The following is a 16,221-nucleotide window of genomic DNA, read 5'->3' on the forward strand; positions in this document are numbered from 1 at the left end:
AACAAAAAACCTATTGAGAATGCTCTAAGAAAATATATCTGAAGAGCAAGTCTGGTCATAAATTTACGAAAAGTACATCTGCACTACAAACAAAATCTATAGGATAGATTTATGTCGCTGTCCTCGTAAGTTATTTTGTAGTTTTTCCTTTAAGCATAAATAGTAAATAAAGTGATTAGTTTATTCATTATTTAGAGAATAAGTTATATTTATTATTATTTTTCACTCACTTTTTTCTTTTTACTCTCTCTCATCCTCTGACTTTAAGATAAAAAATTGTACTTTTTCGATAGATATTTTGCCTACATCTACGGGAAATGCTCTTTAACTCTCTCTTGGTCAGATTTGCTATAATCCTGCCCAAGGAGCTCCTCTCTAGTCTCTATACTATCTTTACAAATTGCTCCAGCAAAACCCATCGTCAAAACCCAATTTCAAGCCGAGAGCTCGAGGCCGGTCGGATTGACTCGGAAGACCAAGGTTCTCTGTTTCGCCATATTTGATGATTTTCTTCAAGATCACGTTTCAAGCATTCAACTAATTTGCATTAAATTAGTTACCTGCATCCATGCTTTATTCGTTATGGTAAGCCAAAGAAGAAAAATCAACTGTACTATATTGTTGTACATACTCTTGTTGTATTCCTGTCGTGTGGATTTCTATGTCACAGGCCAAGATACATTAAAGCGTGGAGAGTGGATTACTGACAATAAAACCCTTGTCTCCAGTAGTGAAACGTTTGAATTGGGATTCTTTAACGCTACGGGAAGCTCTAGCTCCAAAAGCTATGTCGGGATATGGTACAAATGGGATCAACAAACAGTTGTATGGGTTGCCAACCGAGACAAACCTGTCCTCAACGGTTCCACGGGAGTTTCTTTTGGAATTACAAACGATGGCAAGTTTCAGATATGGGATATTAAAACTAGACACGTTTATTGGAGTGTAGACGATGAGAGTTCTCGGTCTACATATCGATCTGTGACGCTCATGGATTCTGGAAACCTGGTCTTAGGGGGTGATCAGCTGGGGACGAGTCTGTGGGAGAGCTTCAGAAATCCAACTGATACAGTTCTTCCAGGTATGAAGATGGATAAAGAGCTGACATTGACTTCATGGATAGGTGATGGTGACCCAGAAAGTGGGGATTTCACGTTTCAGCAATATCAAGAAGAAGAGGGCAAATACGTTATCTCAAAAAAGACAGGCGATTATTGGAGAAGTTGGATGTCAGGCAACTTCTTCAGCTCAGGTGAAAGGCCCAGTTTCCCCGATGCCGTAGCCAACTTATTATCAAATAAAAGCAACTGCTTCAGGCGTACCGCGTATGTGATCAGGTGTTCGCAGGATTCAAGTATCAGAAGGTTGGTGTTGAATTATGCGGGGGAATTACAGTATCTGAACTGGAATGCGGAAAAGGGAAATTGGGATTTGATATGGAGGGAGCCGGAAGACGAATGTAGCATTTACAATGCTTGTGGGAAATTCGGCGTCTGCAATATTAACAATAGGGTGGTATGCAAATGTTTGCCTGGCTTCCAGCCTACTAACCCGAAGCACTGGGATTCTGGAGATTTTTTGGGTGGGTGCACTAGAAATTCGACATCATCTGACAACAGCGACATGTTCTTGAGCTTACAGATGATGAAAGTGGGCAAACCAGACTTTAATTCCAAGGTAGAAAATGAAACAGAATGCAGAAAAGAGTACTGCCTTGAGAACAGCCAGTGCCAGGCTTATTCATATGATACTACTGGGACCGACATCTGCTGGATTTGGAATTCGGATCTAAATAATCTTCAAGAAGAGTACACAAATGGTGGTCATAACATCTTTGTCCGAGTCGCAAAATCTGTTATAGGTACTCCTTTTACACATTAATTCAGTAGCTGAATTCCATCCATAGATACTGATCTGGCTAATTAGCCGTTTTGTTTTTTGCAAAATTAAAAATTCATCATTGATGTTAAAAAGGAAGTGATAAGCCACCTTTGCTGGTATCCTAGATCTAAAATCTATCTTTTTACCCTCAAAATCCATAGTTCTGTTTAATTCTGTTGGTCAGTTTAAAAAATTAACTTTGTTTGTGGATGGAGGACTTAGATGGAGGAGTCCCATATTAGAAAAAGAAAAAAAAAAAAAAAAAAAAAAAAAGGAGAGAATTAAGATGGTATATATAAATCTCAACTCACACTAAGTTACTGCTTTAAAGCAACCAATAATTAAGTGTATGCACTTGTATTTACGCTCTAGTAGGATGAGAGACAAATTAATAATTTCTTAAAGAAAGCAACACACTTTACGAGAACATTTTAGTTTCCTATTTTCTATTTTTGTTTTTGGATACAACAAGGGCTAAGGCTCATTTTTTAATGTTTAATTATGATTCAAAATTTTATACTTTTGTAGAACCTACTGCTAGGAATTGTGAGCCTTGTGGCACAAACCTGATCCCCTATCCGCTGAGCACTGGAACAAATTGTGGTGACCCCATATACTTCAGTTTCTACTGCAACACCTCCTCAGGCCAGGTTAGGTTCAAGGCACCCAGTGGCACTTATCGTGTTGCTAATATTACTCCAAGTACACAAAAATTTGTCATCCAAATCAAACATGCAGAAAATATTTATGATAGAAATTTAGGAGGAAATCTGCAACTCAATCAATCATTGCCATTTAATGCGACCATTGGCAACTTTAGTTCTAAAGTTGAAGTAGAAATCAGTTGGGTGCCCCCGCAAGAGCCAACCTGTACTTCATTGACAGACTGCAAGGACTGGCCAAATTCAATTTGCAATATAACAAGAGATGGATACAAGAGGTGCCTTTGTAAACAAAACTTCCAATGGAATGGCTCCACTTTAAATTGTACTGAAGGTGAATTATATCTATTAAATTTTGTTTATTATCATTTTAATATAGCTATTGGAGCTTGTTCAATTTCACAAATATAATGAGTGTCCTGTTTCTTTCTTGTAAAGGTAATCTTCCTCGGGGATTAAAAGAGCCTTCAAAAAGAACGAAGCGGCTGCTTCTGAGTGTGGTGGTACCTCTAATTGTAGGTGTGTTTGCTCTCACATGTACCATTACTTCTGTATACGTATGGAGAAGTAAGATGGCCAAGGACGAAGGTAAAGGCCTCGCTTTTCATAATGCACAATGTGCACAATCTAAACTTTTGTCTCTTTGAATCCAAATAAAACTATTTATCCTTACAAATCATTATCATGTAACTAATATATGTGGTTGTCTTCTGAACTTAGAAATTAGAAGAAGTGACAGAACAAATCAAGCACTTCGTTCATTAGACAGTGAAAAACATGTCAAAGATTTAATAGAGTCAGGTCAATTTAGAGAAGAAGATGAGAAAGGCATAGATGTACCTTATTTTGATTTGGAAAGCATTCTAGCAGCTACAGATAGCTTCTCAGATGCAAACAAGCTTGGAGAGGGGGCCTATGGACCTGTTTACAAGGTAATTTGCACTAAATTAATTGGTATTTAATCCTTATGTAAACTAGTTTCTTGTTAGTGGTAATATGGGTAGTATGGTTTCTCAGGGCATATTTTCAGGAGGTCAAGAAATTGCAGTAAAGAGGCTCTCAAATGTCTCAGGACAAGGCTTACAGGAATTTAGAAATGAGGTGGTGTTGATTGGCAAACTTCAACATAGAAATCTTGTTAGACTTCGGGGATATTGCGTAAAAGGATATGAAAAGATTTTGCTCTATGAGTACATGCCCAACAAAAGCTTGGACTCATTTATATTTGGTTGGCCTCTAAACTGAATTCATAATCTCTTGCAATGCTTCATATATATATATATGGTTTTAGTAGAAGTTCATTTATTACTATTGCTCAAAATATTGTTCTCTCGAATGGCAAATGGAAATCTTTCAAGATAAAACGCTAAGCATGTCTTTGGACTGGGAGATGCGCTTCAAAATCATTTTAGGAATTGCTCGTGGGCTTGTTTATCTTCATCATGACTCCAGATTGAGGATTATTCATAGAGATATGAAAACCAGTAACATTCTTTTAGACGAAGAAATGAACCCCAAAATATCCGACTTTGGCTTGGCAAGGATGATTGAAGGCAAAGAAACCGAGGCTAGCACAACCAAACTAGCTGGAACTTAGTAAGTTTATGGTAGGCACTAAATAGTGTAATTGCGAAAGTTGATTCAATCCTAACTTATCCACTGATAAACATTATAATGCAGTGGCTATATGTCTCCGGAGTACATACAAAATGGAATGTTTTCATTCAAATCCGATGTTTTTAGCTTTGGTGTGGTTCTACTTGAGATTATAAGTGGAAGAAAGAATGATGGCAACATGAGCCTTATAGGTTATGTAAGTGTATTTAGTTTTTGTAGTCATTAATTTCATTAGTAGGTTTATTGTCCATAAAAATTTTGATTTTAAAATTGTCTCAGGCTTGGAGATTGTTGGATGAAAACAAGGTGTTGAATTTAGTGGACCAGACTCTACGTAAAGATTGCAATGCAGACCAGTTAGTGAAGTGCGTAAATATTGGATTCTTATGCTTACAAGATGACCCAAATGACCGTCCCACCATGTTAAATGTTGTTACCATGCTTGACAGTGAAGCTGCACCAATTCCAACTCCAACACGACCATCTTTGGTTCCAGGGGCATGCCTTTCTAGCACAACTAGTTCTTCTACTAGACCGGACACAATTACAGAATCAACTAGTAGTTTCGGAGGAACATGATACCAATGCAAGTTTTCTTGAATCTGTCATCTCTTAATAAGAAGGTTTTAGCGTGGACAAACCATTGGTTTTATGAATAAGAAGGTTTTAGTAGCCCTTCACCGAAATGAAACTATTCTCCCAATATCTATTCATTTTCTTGAACCTTCTTTGTGGTATTTGTATTTGGTGATGATTGTAATTTCATTTTTCTATTTTGTTTTGGTCATTGTGAAGTAACCTACATGTAAGATTTGAATATCTATTCCTTTACTTGAAACTTCTCTATGGTAACTGTATTTGGTGATGATTGTAATTTTTTTTTTTTCTTTTGTTATTCTTTTATTTATTTATCTATTTTTTTTGTGTGTGTTCAAACTTCTCTATGATAACTGTATTTGGTGATGATTGTAATTTCTTTTTCTTTTGTTATTCTTTTTTTTTTTTCGGTTCAAGTTTGAATATAATCTCTTCTCATTCAAGAACAGTTTTTATTTTTCTCTTTTACTATATTTTTTATTTTATTTTGAGTGGGTGGGAGATTTGAGTAGTGTTACTTATTGGAACAGATAAATCACAAACATTTGATTGTGATAAAAATAATGACAAAGGAACTTTGCTCAAACAGAAACTCTTGCAGGAACAAGAATTGAAGTGAATTACTTCTCAAAGACAATTTAGGATTAGGTTTCTATCAGTTATTGATCTTGTAAACAAAACAATCTCTTATATTATTATAAATAAGAAACACTGCCATACGATTGAGTAGGCAGAAAACACAAAAACAATATTGTTTAATATGGTATCAGAGCCAGATAGGCTAACGCCAATTGTGCCAATTATTAGACATTAGATTACAATTTTTCTTCTTATTTTTCAGACTGATTTCATTTTGAGTTTGTTAAAAAAAAAAAAAAATCACGTTTCAACACATTGAAGTTATCTTCTCTCCCATCTCGCTGGCTGCTACTGAAGCTGCCCAGAGACACTACAGGCCTCATCTCAGCCGCAGATCCATCCTAAACGGATAGCTTTTGTTCCAACTCCGAGAGGCTTTTCTAGCACAACTACTTCTTCTAGTGGACCATGTTAGTTCTTGTGTTGGCTTAATTCAGTTCCAAAATGCAGAGGTTACTATTCACGAGCTCAAACACTGATATAGAATGCTCAGAATCCAATCTCCACCGTTCATAATGTAGATTCATATGTTATGAATGTCCCTGCAAAATTTCAGCTCAATCGGACCACAAACGCCCCTCGTTCGGGGCTGTTGATCAAGACTGGACAGCATTTCTAGAATGCTGTTTCACCCATGTCCGGACATGCCTTCCCCGGGTCCGGACCTCATTTCCAGAAACTCAAATTTTGCTCCGCAAAGCTGTGTCCGGACAGCCCATTAACATGTCCGGACACCCCGTAAGTTTGAGGCCCAAAAACGTGATTTTAAGTGGTTTAAGTCTAGGGTTTTGTCGGGGGTATATATACATCATTATAGAAGATAGAAGTACGAATTTTTCACCCCCAGAGAGTTCGTCGGAGGCTGTACTAAGAGAGATCATATGTGGTGAGCGTTAAATTAAATCTCTTAGAGTTTTAGTTATTCCTTTGATAAATTTACGGTTGAGAAGTCTATCGGAAGGGTCCGGTAAAGGATAATCACGTTGAAGAAGATTGTGAGCAAGGAGACGAGTTGTAGGCTTGTCGATCTTACAAAGCCAAAGTCTTGCAAAGGGTTGTAAGTGTTCCTAGTGTCTGTAATCTCTGGATAATCTTTTGATAGTGATTTCCTGGGTTTGGCTGCCCCGGAGAAGTTTTACTTTTAGATCGGTTTCTAAAAGGTTTTCTCTTCGTAACCAAAATATATGTGTCTGCCTCTTTATTGCTTTATATATTTTGGGTGATTGAATTGTTTATTGCTTCATAATATTAATTCCGCATAAATTGTGATAAACAAGTTTTTGGAGTCGGCATAGCGTTTTTCAATTGGTATCAGAGCAGGTTCACTCTGTTTGGATTAAATTGTTGAGTGAGATCTGTTGACTCCTGTTTGCTATGAATACTCCTCAATCCCTTAGCATGGATTCTGATGAGGAGATTGAAATTCAGATGGCCTATAACAAGCTCTTTAAGAAATTTGTTAAATTAACTCATCATCATCAAATTTCCCTTAAAAAGCTTAATGATGTTGAGCATGAGAAAGAGTCTTTGGTTATTAATTTGTCTAAATCACATGCCTTAATTGACTCTTTGAAATCTGAAAATACTATGCTTATTGATAAATTGGGTGCCTCTACTTTACATGCTTCTAATTCTGAAAGAAAAACTTTGTTTGTTAAGCATGTGAAAGTTGAAGAAGTCAAAGCCAATATAGCTTGCTTGGATAAGGGCAAAACTTCTTGTATGAATACTTGTGTGAAGCCCGAATTCAAGGCTCTTTCAAGGAAACAAACTCATGCAAAGTTTGTTCCTACATGCCACCATTGTGGGATCATTGGTCATATTAGACCAAATTGTTCTAAGTTGAAATCCCAAAGACCTTGGAATAAAAAGGCCGCTCCTAAGAAAGAAAAAGGTGGTGTAGAGTCATGTTTGTCTAGATCTAAGTATATGTACATCCCTCCTCATATGAGACAAGCTTCTCCGAAATTTGTCCCTACCTGCCATCATTGTAGAAAAGTTGGTCATATTCGACCTAACTGTTTTAAGTTAAGACCTCGTGAGCATAAGAGTGAGAATTCATATTCTAGGAAAGGTTTTGAGGGGCTATGCATAATGATGAAGGGAGTGTTATCTAGGTTAGATGAGTTTGACAAGAGTCACAAATCTGTACCTAGGGTTAAGAAGGTTTGGGTTAGGAAGGTCGATACCATTCACCCTTTGAGGGGGAGTGGTAGTGAACTCACCTAAAGTAAGGTGGTCCATAACATGCTTAAGATTGGTTGTCTTGCATATTTCTTCACATCCTAGAGCATGTAGCATTCATTGCATTGCATTGCATTTATTATTTTTTTTGTTTTTGTTTGTTTTTTTTTAATTTCAGTTTTGCATATATATGCATTGCATTAATTTTGTGCATTTTATTTTTTTTTAAAAAAAAAAAAAAATCAGAAAGACAAAAATATAGTTTTTAGGTTGTCTCCTTATTTTTGTCATATGCACCTTGATAGTCCATAAATTTCTCATGTATACTTCATGGATCCAATTCCTTATATCTCAAAATGTGCTTACTATACATGGGATGAATATTTATTAATGGACTGATTTTTTTTTGGCCTAAGCTTATGCTTCTATGGTACATTTTACCTATGCTTGAACTCTTGTGCACATTTAAGCTTAAATTGAGTATGAATTTGGCCTTAAGGGTGAGTTATGTTAGGCAACCATATGAAGAAGATTGACTAGTTGTGTCTATCAAATTGACCAAATGCTAGTTGAACCTAGGACCTAAAAATTCCAGCATTCCTCTAATTTGGTTTAAGCACTAAATGATTAAAGACACATTCTCAAAGAAAAAAAAATAGTGAAACAAGAAAACATATGAATATATTCCAAAAGGAATCTATTTCACTATGTCTTATTTGTGCTCAACTTGTCCCTATAGAAATAGTCGTGACCATTTTCATTGTGGAAAGAGACGGTCACTACCGGACAATGTTTGAGTATGTGCTACTACTACATGGGAAGTGTATTGGATGAGGGTGACACGGCCCTAGCAAGGTTTGACTTTTGTTTAGATATACATGTCAATCTTCCCATGAGGTAATTTAAGTTTTTACTTGCTAGCCTATCCCATTACCGTATAAGTTCTTAAACTTACTTGATGGTTAGCTTTCACACACAACACACAAGCATGGGTCGAGTGGAACATGTTGCTTTGCTTGTGTTGAAAAAACTTTTGTTTCATATTTTTTTATTCTCATGTATATTTTGGACATTTTGAGATATTACCCGATAATCATTGCTTAATACATGAGTCTTTTATGTTTTATCATGTGAGTGTATTTGACATAACAAGTCTTATATTGAAAAAAAATAAAATAAAATAAAATAAAATAAAATAAAATAAAATAAAATAAAATTCTGACTTTTTTCTTCATTTTTTTTATGTCATTCACTAAGGGGGAGAATTGTTTTTTATCATGCTCTTGCATTTCACTCATTATACATTCATATTTTTTATTTTGTTTATGTTTCTCTGACTTTCATTGGGCTTATTGGTATTTTACTGCCCTTTGTCCATTCATGACAAAAAGGGGGAGAGAAAGTTTTAGAGAGTGCAGATTGAGAATAGATAAAACACCATAGATGATTTTGATTTTGATTTTGATATACTTGTTGTATCTATGAATGATATTTGTTTTGTGTTTTAACTGATTTGGTGAGCTATTCATGATTATATTCTATTCAAATATGTTATATTATTGGTACATTGGGTATTTCTATTCCACATACGTTTAATATGTTTTGTGAGTGTTTCAGGAAATAGGAGTTATCTATTCAGATATAACTTGTAAATTTTGTCACAGAATTGTCAAAGGGGGAGTTTGTTGGGTTTTGAATTGTCAAATTCAGTGACAAAATACATTCATCTGCAATCCCGTCAGCAGTGCATACACGAGGTGTTGTGTCAAGAGAAGACCTATAAGATGTGGTTAAGCTTAACCAATCATAATAGAATACCTATATAATATGGTTAAGTTTAATCAAATCGGAATTCTTTAATTAGAGTTAAAATAGGATTTGATTAAATTTCGTATCCTGCACATGTATCAGTATTCGGACCATAACTTTCGGCTCAAGAATCGGATTGAGGTGAAACCAGCGGCATTGGAAAGGTAACACAAAATTCTACAAATCTTTGTGAAATAAGATTTTCAAAATTCGAAAGTTAGCTATGCCAAAATCGTCTCGCAAGATAAGGAAGAAAATTTGGATGAATCCTATTCCAACTAGAACTAGTTTTTCTTCCCATTTCAACTAGTACTAGGTTTTCTTGTAGTCTATATATAGAGAGCTGTTATGCACGAAATTGTAAGGAATTCCACATAAGAATTCCATGTGCTAAGAGAGCGTTTAAGATATTGAGTGTTAGGGTTAGTCTCTCTTAGAGTTAAAGGTTGTGTCTTCATCACAAATCATATACAACCGAAGTCTACCGGAGTTCCGGTAAAGGAGATCAAGTAGAAGGATTGTGCCAGATGTTCTGGAAAGGGCTACTGCGGTAGAAGTCAAGTGGGTCGCTTGTCTTATGCAAGAAAGTGTCAATTGCAAATGTTTTGTAAGTGTGAACTTCTTGTAATCCTTATTCTTTTATAGTTGATTGATTTTCTGGGTTTGGCTGCCCCGGAGAGGTTTTACATTTAAAAGATTTCTCTAAATGGTTTCCTCTTCGTAACCAAAATATTTGTGTCTCTGTGATCTATTGTTCTACATATTTTGGTTGTATGATTGTTTAATTTTTAATTCCGCGTATTATTTGCATACACCTATTCAACTCCCTTATTGGTGTCGTTTGGAGTCGTATTTAGAATTTTCAATTGGTATCAGAGCAGGTTCACTCTGTTTGGATTAAATTGTTGAGTGAGATCTGTTGACTCCTGTTTGCTATGAATACTTCTCAAGGGGAATATGATCTTATAAATTCCTTCAACAATTTGTTGGAAAAATTCACTATTTTGAGACATCAATACACAAATTGTTTGGGGGATTTTCAAGATCTTAAACATGTGAATGAATCTATTGTTAATGAATTGTCTGAATCACATGTCCTAATTGATTCTTTGAAATCTGATAAAGAATCTTTGGCGAATGATTTGTCTAAATCACATATCTTGATTGATTCTTTGAAATCTGAGATTTCTATGCTTGTTGAAAAGTCTTTATCACTTGAGAATGAATTGAATGTTTCTAAGGAACTCTCACGAAATTTCTCTAGTGATAATTTGAAAAGTTTTCTTTGTACTGAAGAATTTGTTCCTAACAAGCCTAGTATGATTGTTGATAATGTTGGTGTATCTACTTCACATGTTTCTAATGAGTCCTTGAATGTTGAGCCTGTGAATGTTAAAGAAACCAAGGCTAATTTTTCTAAGACTCCTTTAGTTAAACAAACTCAAGGTAAGTTTTTTCCTACATGCCATCATTGTGGGATTGTTGGTCACATTAGACCAAACTGTTGGAAATTTAAAGCTACTCCAAAGAAAGAAAATCATGCAGCTGCTCCGACTCTCCATGGTAAGAAAGGTAAGAAAATTTATGTTAAGCATCATGCATCTTACCCTAAGCTGAGAGTCATGCATCCTCATAGAAAATTACCTTCTAAAAGGTTTGTGCCCACTTGTCATCATTGTGGAAAGGTTGGTCATATTCGACCAAAGTGTTTTGATTTGAAATCCCATAAGCATAAAAGTGAAAATTCCTATTCTAGGAAAGAAAGTGAGGGTTTGGTCATAATGATTAGAGAAGTGTTATCTAGGCTAGATAAGTTTGAGCAAAGTCATAAGTCTAGACCTAAGATTTCTCAAGTGTGGGTTAGGAAGAATGATACCATTCACCCATTGAGGGGGAGTGGTAGTGATCTCACCTAAAGTTAGGTGAGTCAATAACATGCCTAGGATTGATTGTTTTGCTTATTTTGTAATATCCTAGAGCATGTTGTTTTTTTTTTCATTGCATTTTTTTTTTCCTTTTCGTTTTTGGTTTATTGTTTATGCACTGCATTGTTTTTGTTGTTACACTTTCTGTATGAAGAGTATATACATGATTGTTTTGAGATTCATGTTTTGAGGCATATTCATAAAGGATTTTTCAAGAAATTCATATATCATGATCTTTGAAAAGCTTATACATGAGATGTTGTGTGCGGACCACCAAGATTTTTGTTTACTTGCTAATCAAATGTTCAGGAATGTGTAATGTCTTGTGAAGACCTAGAAGTAGTTATTAAACCAAATCATTATTTTGTAGTGGGACCTATAAGATGTGATGAAAGTTTAATGCTAAAGGACATTCATGTCTTGCCTGTTGTAATCTCAATTCAAGCATGTTGTCTTGTTTTGCATTGCATTTTTCTTTGTTTTGCATTTGTTTTTCTTTTGTGAAAAATTTCAAAAAGACAAAAATATGTTACTTTGATTGTTTCCTTTTCTTTCTTTTGTCTTATGCACCTAGATAGTCCATTAATTTCTCATGTTGCTTTTTATGGATTTAATTCCTTACATCGTGGAATGTTCTTAATATGCACGAGATGAAAATTTGTGTCAATGGACTTGTTTTTGTGGTTACCTAAAGCCTAAGCTTATGTGGTACATTTTGCCTATGCTTTATCTTTGTGCACATTTAAGCTTAAATTGAGGTTTTGTTTCACTTTATTTGTGAGGTCTGTTAGGTAACCATATGAGGTTTTTGACTAGTCATATTTTTCAAATTGACCATATGCGAGTTGAACCTAGGGCTTAAAAATTCCTGCTTTCTTTGTTGTGATAAGCACCAAAAGTTTAATGACACTTTCTCAAAGAGAAAAATAAACAAAATAGTGAAACAAATAAAATCAAAAGATCATATTCCAAAAGGAATTTATTTCACTGTGTCAAACTTGTGCAAAATATTTTACAAAGAGAAATGTATAGGATGAGAGTGGCTAGGCCCTAGTATGATAAGGTTTGACTTTTGATTTGATATACTTGTCAAAACCTCATGGTGGTGAAACTTTCTCCTCATTTTGTAAGTTGAAAATTTTTCTCTTTGGATGGCTTACCCACACACCACACAAGCATAGGTTGAATGGAACATTTTCTTGGCTTGGGTTAAGCAATATGAGTTTCTAGCCATTTCTAGTCTCATGTATATTTTGCATATTTGGAGCATGTTTGGATATTCATTGTGCAATACATGAGTCATTGATGTGTTATCATGTGTGTTCATTTAACTTTTAAGGGGGAGAAACATGCTTTGCATTTCCAGTTTCTTATTGTTAATTGAGTCATACATTGAGGGGGAGTTTTGCTAATGTTTCTTTATAATCATGCATTCTACGTCATTTTTTTATCATGAGTTTTATTTATGTCTTCTTGTTCCACATATGCCTTGATGTATTTTGTGAAGTGTTTCAGGAAACATGAAGACCTTTTGTCATTCTGTGACAAAAAGGGGGAGTAAATATGGGGAGATGATGGGATTGGCTCGACATTTTGGTTTTGTCACTGAATTGCCAAAGGGGGAGTTTGTTAGTTCTTGTGTTGGCTTAATTCAGTTCCAAAATGCAGATGCTACTGTTCACAGCTCAAACACTGATATAGAATGCTCAGAATCCAATCTCCACCGTTCATAATGTAGATTCATGTGTTATGAACGTCCCTGCAAAATTTCAGCTCAATCGGACCACAAACGCCTATCGATCGAGGCTGTTGATCAAGACTGGACAGCATTTCCAGAATGCTGTTTCACCCATGTCCGGACATGCCTTCCCCGGGTCCGGACCTCATTTCCAGAAACTCAAATTTTGCTCCGCAAAGCTGTGTCCGGACAGCCCATTAACATGTCCGGACACCCCGTAAGTTTGAGGCCCAAAAACGTGATTTTAAGTGGTTTAAGTCTAGGGTTTTGTCGAGGGTATATATACATCATTATAGAAGATAGAAATACGAATTTTCACCCTCAGAGAGTTCGTCGGAGGCTGTGCTAAGAGAGATCATATGTGGTGAGCGTTAAAGTGAATCTCTTAGAGTTTTAATTATTCCTTTGATAAATCTACGGTTGAGAAGTCTATCGGAAGGGTCCGGTAAAGGAGAATCACGTTGAAGAAGATTGTGAGCGCGGAGACGAGTTGTAGGCTTGTCGATCTTACAGAGTCAAGGTCTTGCAAAGGGTTGTAAGTGTTCCTAGTGTCTGTAATCTCTGGATAATCTTTTGATAGTGATTTCTTGGGTTTGGCTGCCCCGGAGAGGTTTTACTTTTAGAACGTTTTCTAAAAGGTTTCCTCTTCGTCACCAAAATATCTGTGTCTGCCTTTTTATTGCTTTATATATTTTGGGTGATTGAATTGTTTATTGCTTCATAATATTAATTCCGCATAAATTGTGATAAACAAGTTTTTGGAGTCGGCATAGCGTTTTTCACTCTGTTTCATAACTTCTTTCAATTGTAGTAAACTATGTTTGACATGGTATCAGAGCCCTTCACGATTTTGTGAAGTTTATTTCTTCACAAAATCCAAGAACTTCTTAAGATGTGTAGGATTATAGAAAAAGTGGGTGATAAAAGATTGGGGATAATGGCTACCCCTGCTGTGGTACATAATTTGGGGCTAAAATTTCAAGGATAATTCTTTCTTGCAGAAACAGGACAACATCCACCTTTCGTCATGGCTCATGTGACATAATTCTTGCAAGCATCGTCAGAATAAGATAAGAGATGACGTGGGAAAAAATAGGACGATCATCCTTTTCTACCACTACTTTTTCCCGCATTAAATTACACCATAATTTCATTAAAAGAAAAGTTAATAGACCACAAAAGTTCAACGGAAGCCAACAAAATGTAATGTGAAATGGGTGTGGACAAGACATAGGTAGCCAACAAAAATGTTGACAATTATTCAACTACACAATTATTGTACTACAAAACATTAACTCCTTTCATATGAACCATACAGAACCAGGACAACATCCACCTTTCGTCATGGTTCATGTGACATAATTCTTGCAAGCATCGTCAGAATAAGATAAGAGATGACGTGGGAAAAAATAGGACGATCATCCTTTTCTACCACTACTTTTTCCCGCATTAAATTACACCATAATTTCATTAAAAGAAAAGTTAATGGACCACAAAAGTTCAACGGAAGCCAACAAAATGTAATGTGAAATGGGTGTGGACAAGACATAGGTAGCCAACAAAAATGTTGACAATTATTCAACTACACAATTATTGTACTACAAAACATTAACTCCTTTCATATGAACCATACACGTTAGAACTGTACATAGTACAATTATTGTACTAAAAACATTAACTCCTTTCATAATGAATAGCTACCAATATCAGCTATATTAATTACCCAAAAAAAAAAAAGAGCAGGAGCCCTTCCATTAATCTGCTAAATACGATGGTTCAGATATAAAATTGAAGAGAAGAAAACCATTTTAGGAATGAAATTATAAAGACTTAATGCATAAGCGAACTCAAAAACTACTACGAATTGTCCAAAACAAACTGTGATCTTCATTTGTAAATGCCAATTGGGATGTGGATAATGTTTTCTCGTAAGGATATATACGGATATACTAAAGTTAAAAATTTGTACCTAATATAATTAATGCGTCAAAAGGTGTATGAATGTTGAAGCATTCTTAGTTGTGTGTTTTTTGATGTATTATTCATGAAGCTGCCTCAAATTTCTTTTGACTTGAATATTTATAAAATTATATCATATATCATTTGAGCAGGTGAAAATTTGCGGAGAGCTGCTCTTAGAACTTGTGCATCAAGGACAAGACCGGATCCTAAGAGCTCATGCCATTTAATTTAGTGGATGCAGCTGGCCGGGTGTAAGCCTTAAGGCACGTAAATGTTTGAATGTTATTTGTACTGGGCTGACCGGCCAGCTTATACCATCATATATATTTGACAGATTTTAATATCACCCCTTCTCTACCGCTAGTTTTTTTTTTTTTTTTTCAAATTAAATTACACGATAAATTATTTAAAAGAAAAGTTTCTAAATCACAAGAGTTCAAGGATTCTATAGATAATTAGATATAGGTGGCCAACAAAAATGTGGACAATTACTGTACTAGCTAGCTAGAAATTAATTAAAGCATCAACTCCTTTCACATGAGCAATGAGAAAAAGATTCACTTTCTTTCATAATCCTTCACTCCTCCCATTCTTCTATTATTCATCATGTGAATCTCACGTTTAGGCGATACAGTTTCAATAGTAATTTTAAAAAGTAACAAATAAAAAATAAAAATAATGAGAGAAAGAACAAGCTAGAGAATATATTTTGCATGACATGCAAAATTAAGAAGTCTTCACAGAGGATGCGCATCATGACTAGGTAGAAAGTTGATTGTAAATGGTATAGAGCTCTTCCAAAGTCACAACAATCAGGGGCATAACCACCTTAAGGTTGGTGGCTTTGGCCTACCAAAAAAAATAATTTTATTTAAAATATATATAATTTTTTTTTTTAACATAAAATTGTCTTTTAAAAATTAATTTTTAGCATTAAAAAAAACACTGAAATTAATACCTCATCACCGTAGGCCACAAGGCCTTAATAAGCTTCGTCCACATTGAAAATAAGAATAAGATAAGATCCACATTGAAAATAAGAATAAGATAAGATTAATTTAAGTTGTTTTTTTTTAATAAAATTTTTCAGGCTTAATTTTAGTCGTTTGTATAACTAATAAACCCTATAGTAGGGCTGACTTGAGCCCCTCATCACAAGTAACTTAGTCGGCACGCCCAACTCCGCAGCATTTGTGACGGCAACGCA

The 16,221-nt window shown here is 35.2% G+C and overlaps 1 protein-coding gene across 1 annotated transcript; it reads left to right on the forward strand.

The window, feature by feature from the left end:
• Positions 1-344: 344 nt before the first annotated feature.
• Positions 345-5,004, forward strand: LOC132163622 (G-type lectin S-receptor-like serine/threonine-protein kinase At4g03230). The gene is made up of 8 exons (XM_059573981.1): positions 345-1,861; positions 2,410-2,877; positions 2,982-3,131; positions 3,264-3,475; positions 3,561-3,771; positions 3,902-4,139; positions 4,224-4,356; positions 4,440-5,004. The coding sequence occupies exons 1-8, from the start codon at positions 583-585 to the stop codon at positions 4,737-4,739; spliced, it is 2,991 nt and encodes a 996-aa protein (XP_059429964.1). The 5' UTR covers positions 345-582; the 3' UTR covers positions 4,740-5,004.
• Positions 5,005-16,221: the final 11,217 nt, after the last annotated feature.

The sequence above is a fragment of the Corylus avellana genome, chromosome ca10, assembly GCF_901000735.1.
Source record: "Corylus avellana chromosome ca10, CavTom2PMs-1.0".
In the NCBI taxonomy this organism is placed as follows: domain Eukaryota; kingdom Viridiplantae; phylum Streptophyta; class Magnoliopsida; order Fagales; family Betulaceae; genus Corylus; species Corylus avellana.

Coding starts and splice junctions, on each gene's coding strand:
- LOC132163622 (XM_059573981.1), top strand. CDS start 583: ATGGTAAGCCAAAGAAGAAAAATCAACTGTACTATATTGTTGTACATA. Junction 3,772..3,901: donor CTTGGACTCATTTATATTTG/GTTGGCCTCTAA, acceptor AAATCTTTCAAG/ATAAAACGCTAAGCATGTCT. Junction 4,357..4,439: donor ACATGAGCCTTATAGGTTAT/GTAAGTGTATTT, acceptor AAATTGTCTCAG/GCTTGGAGATTGTTGGATGA.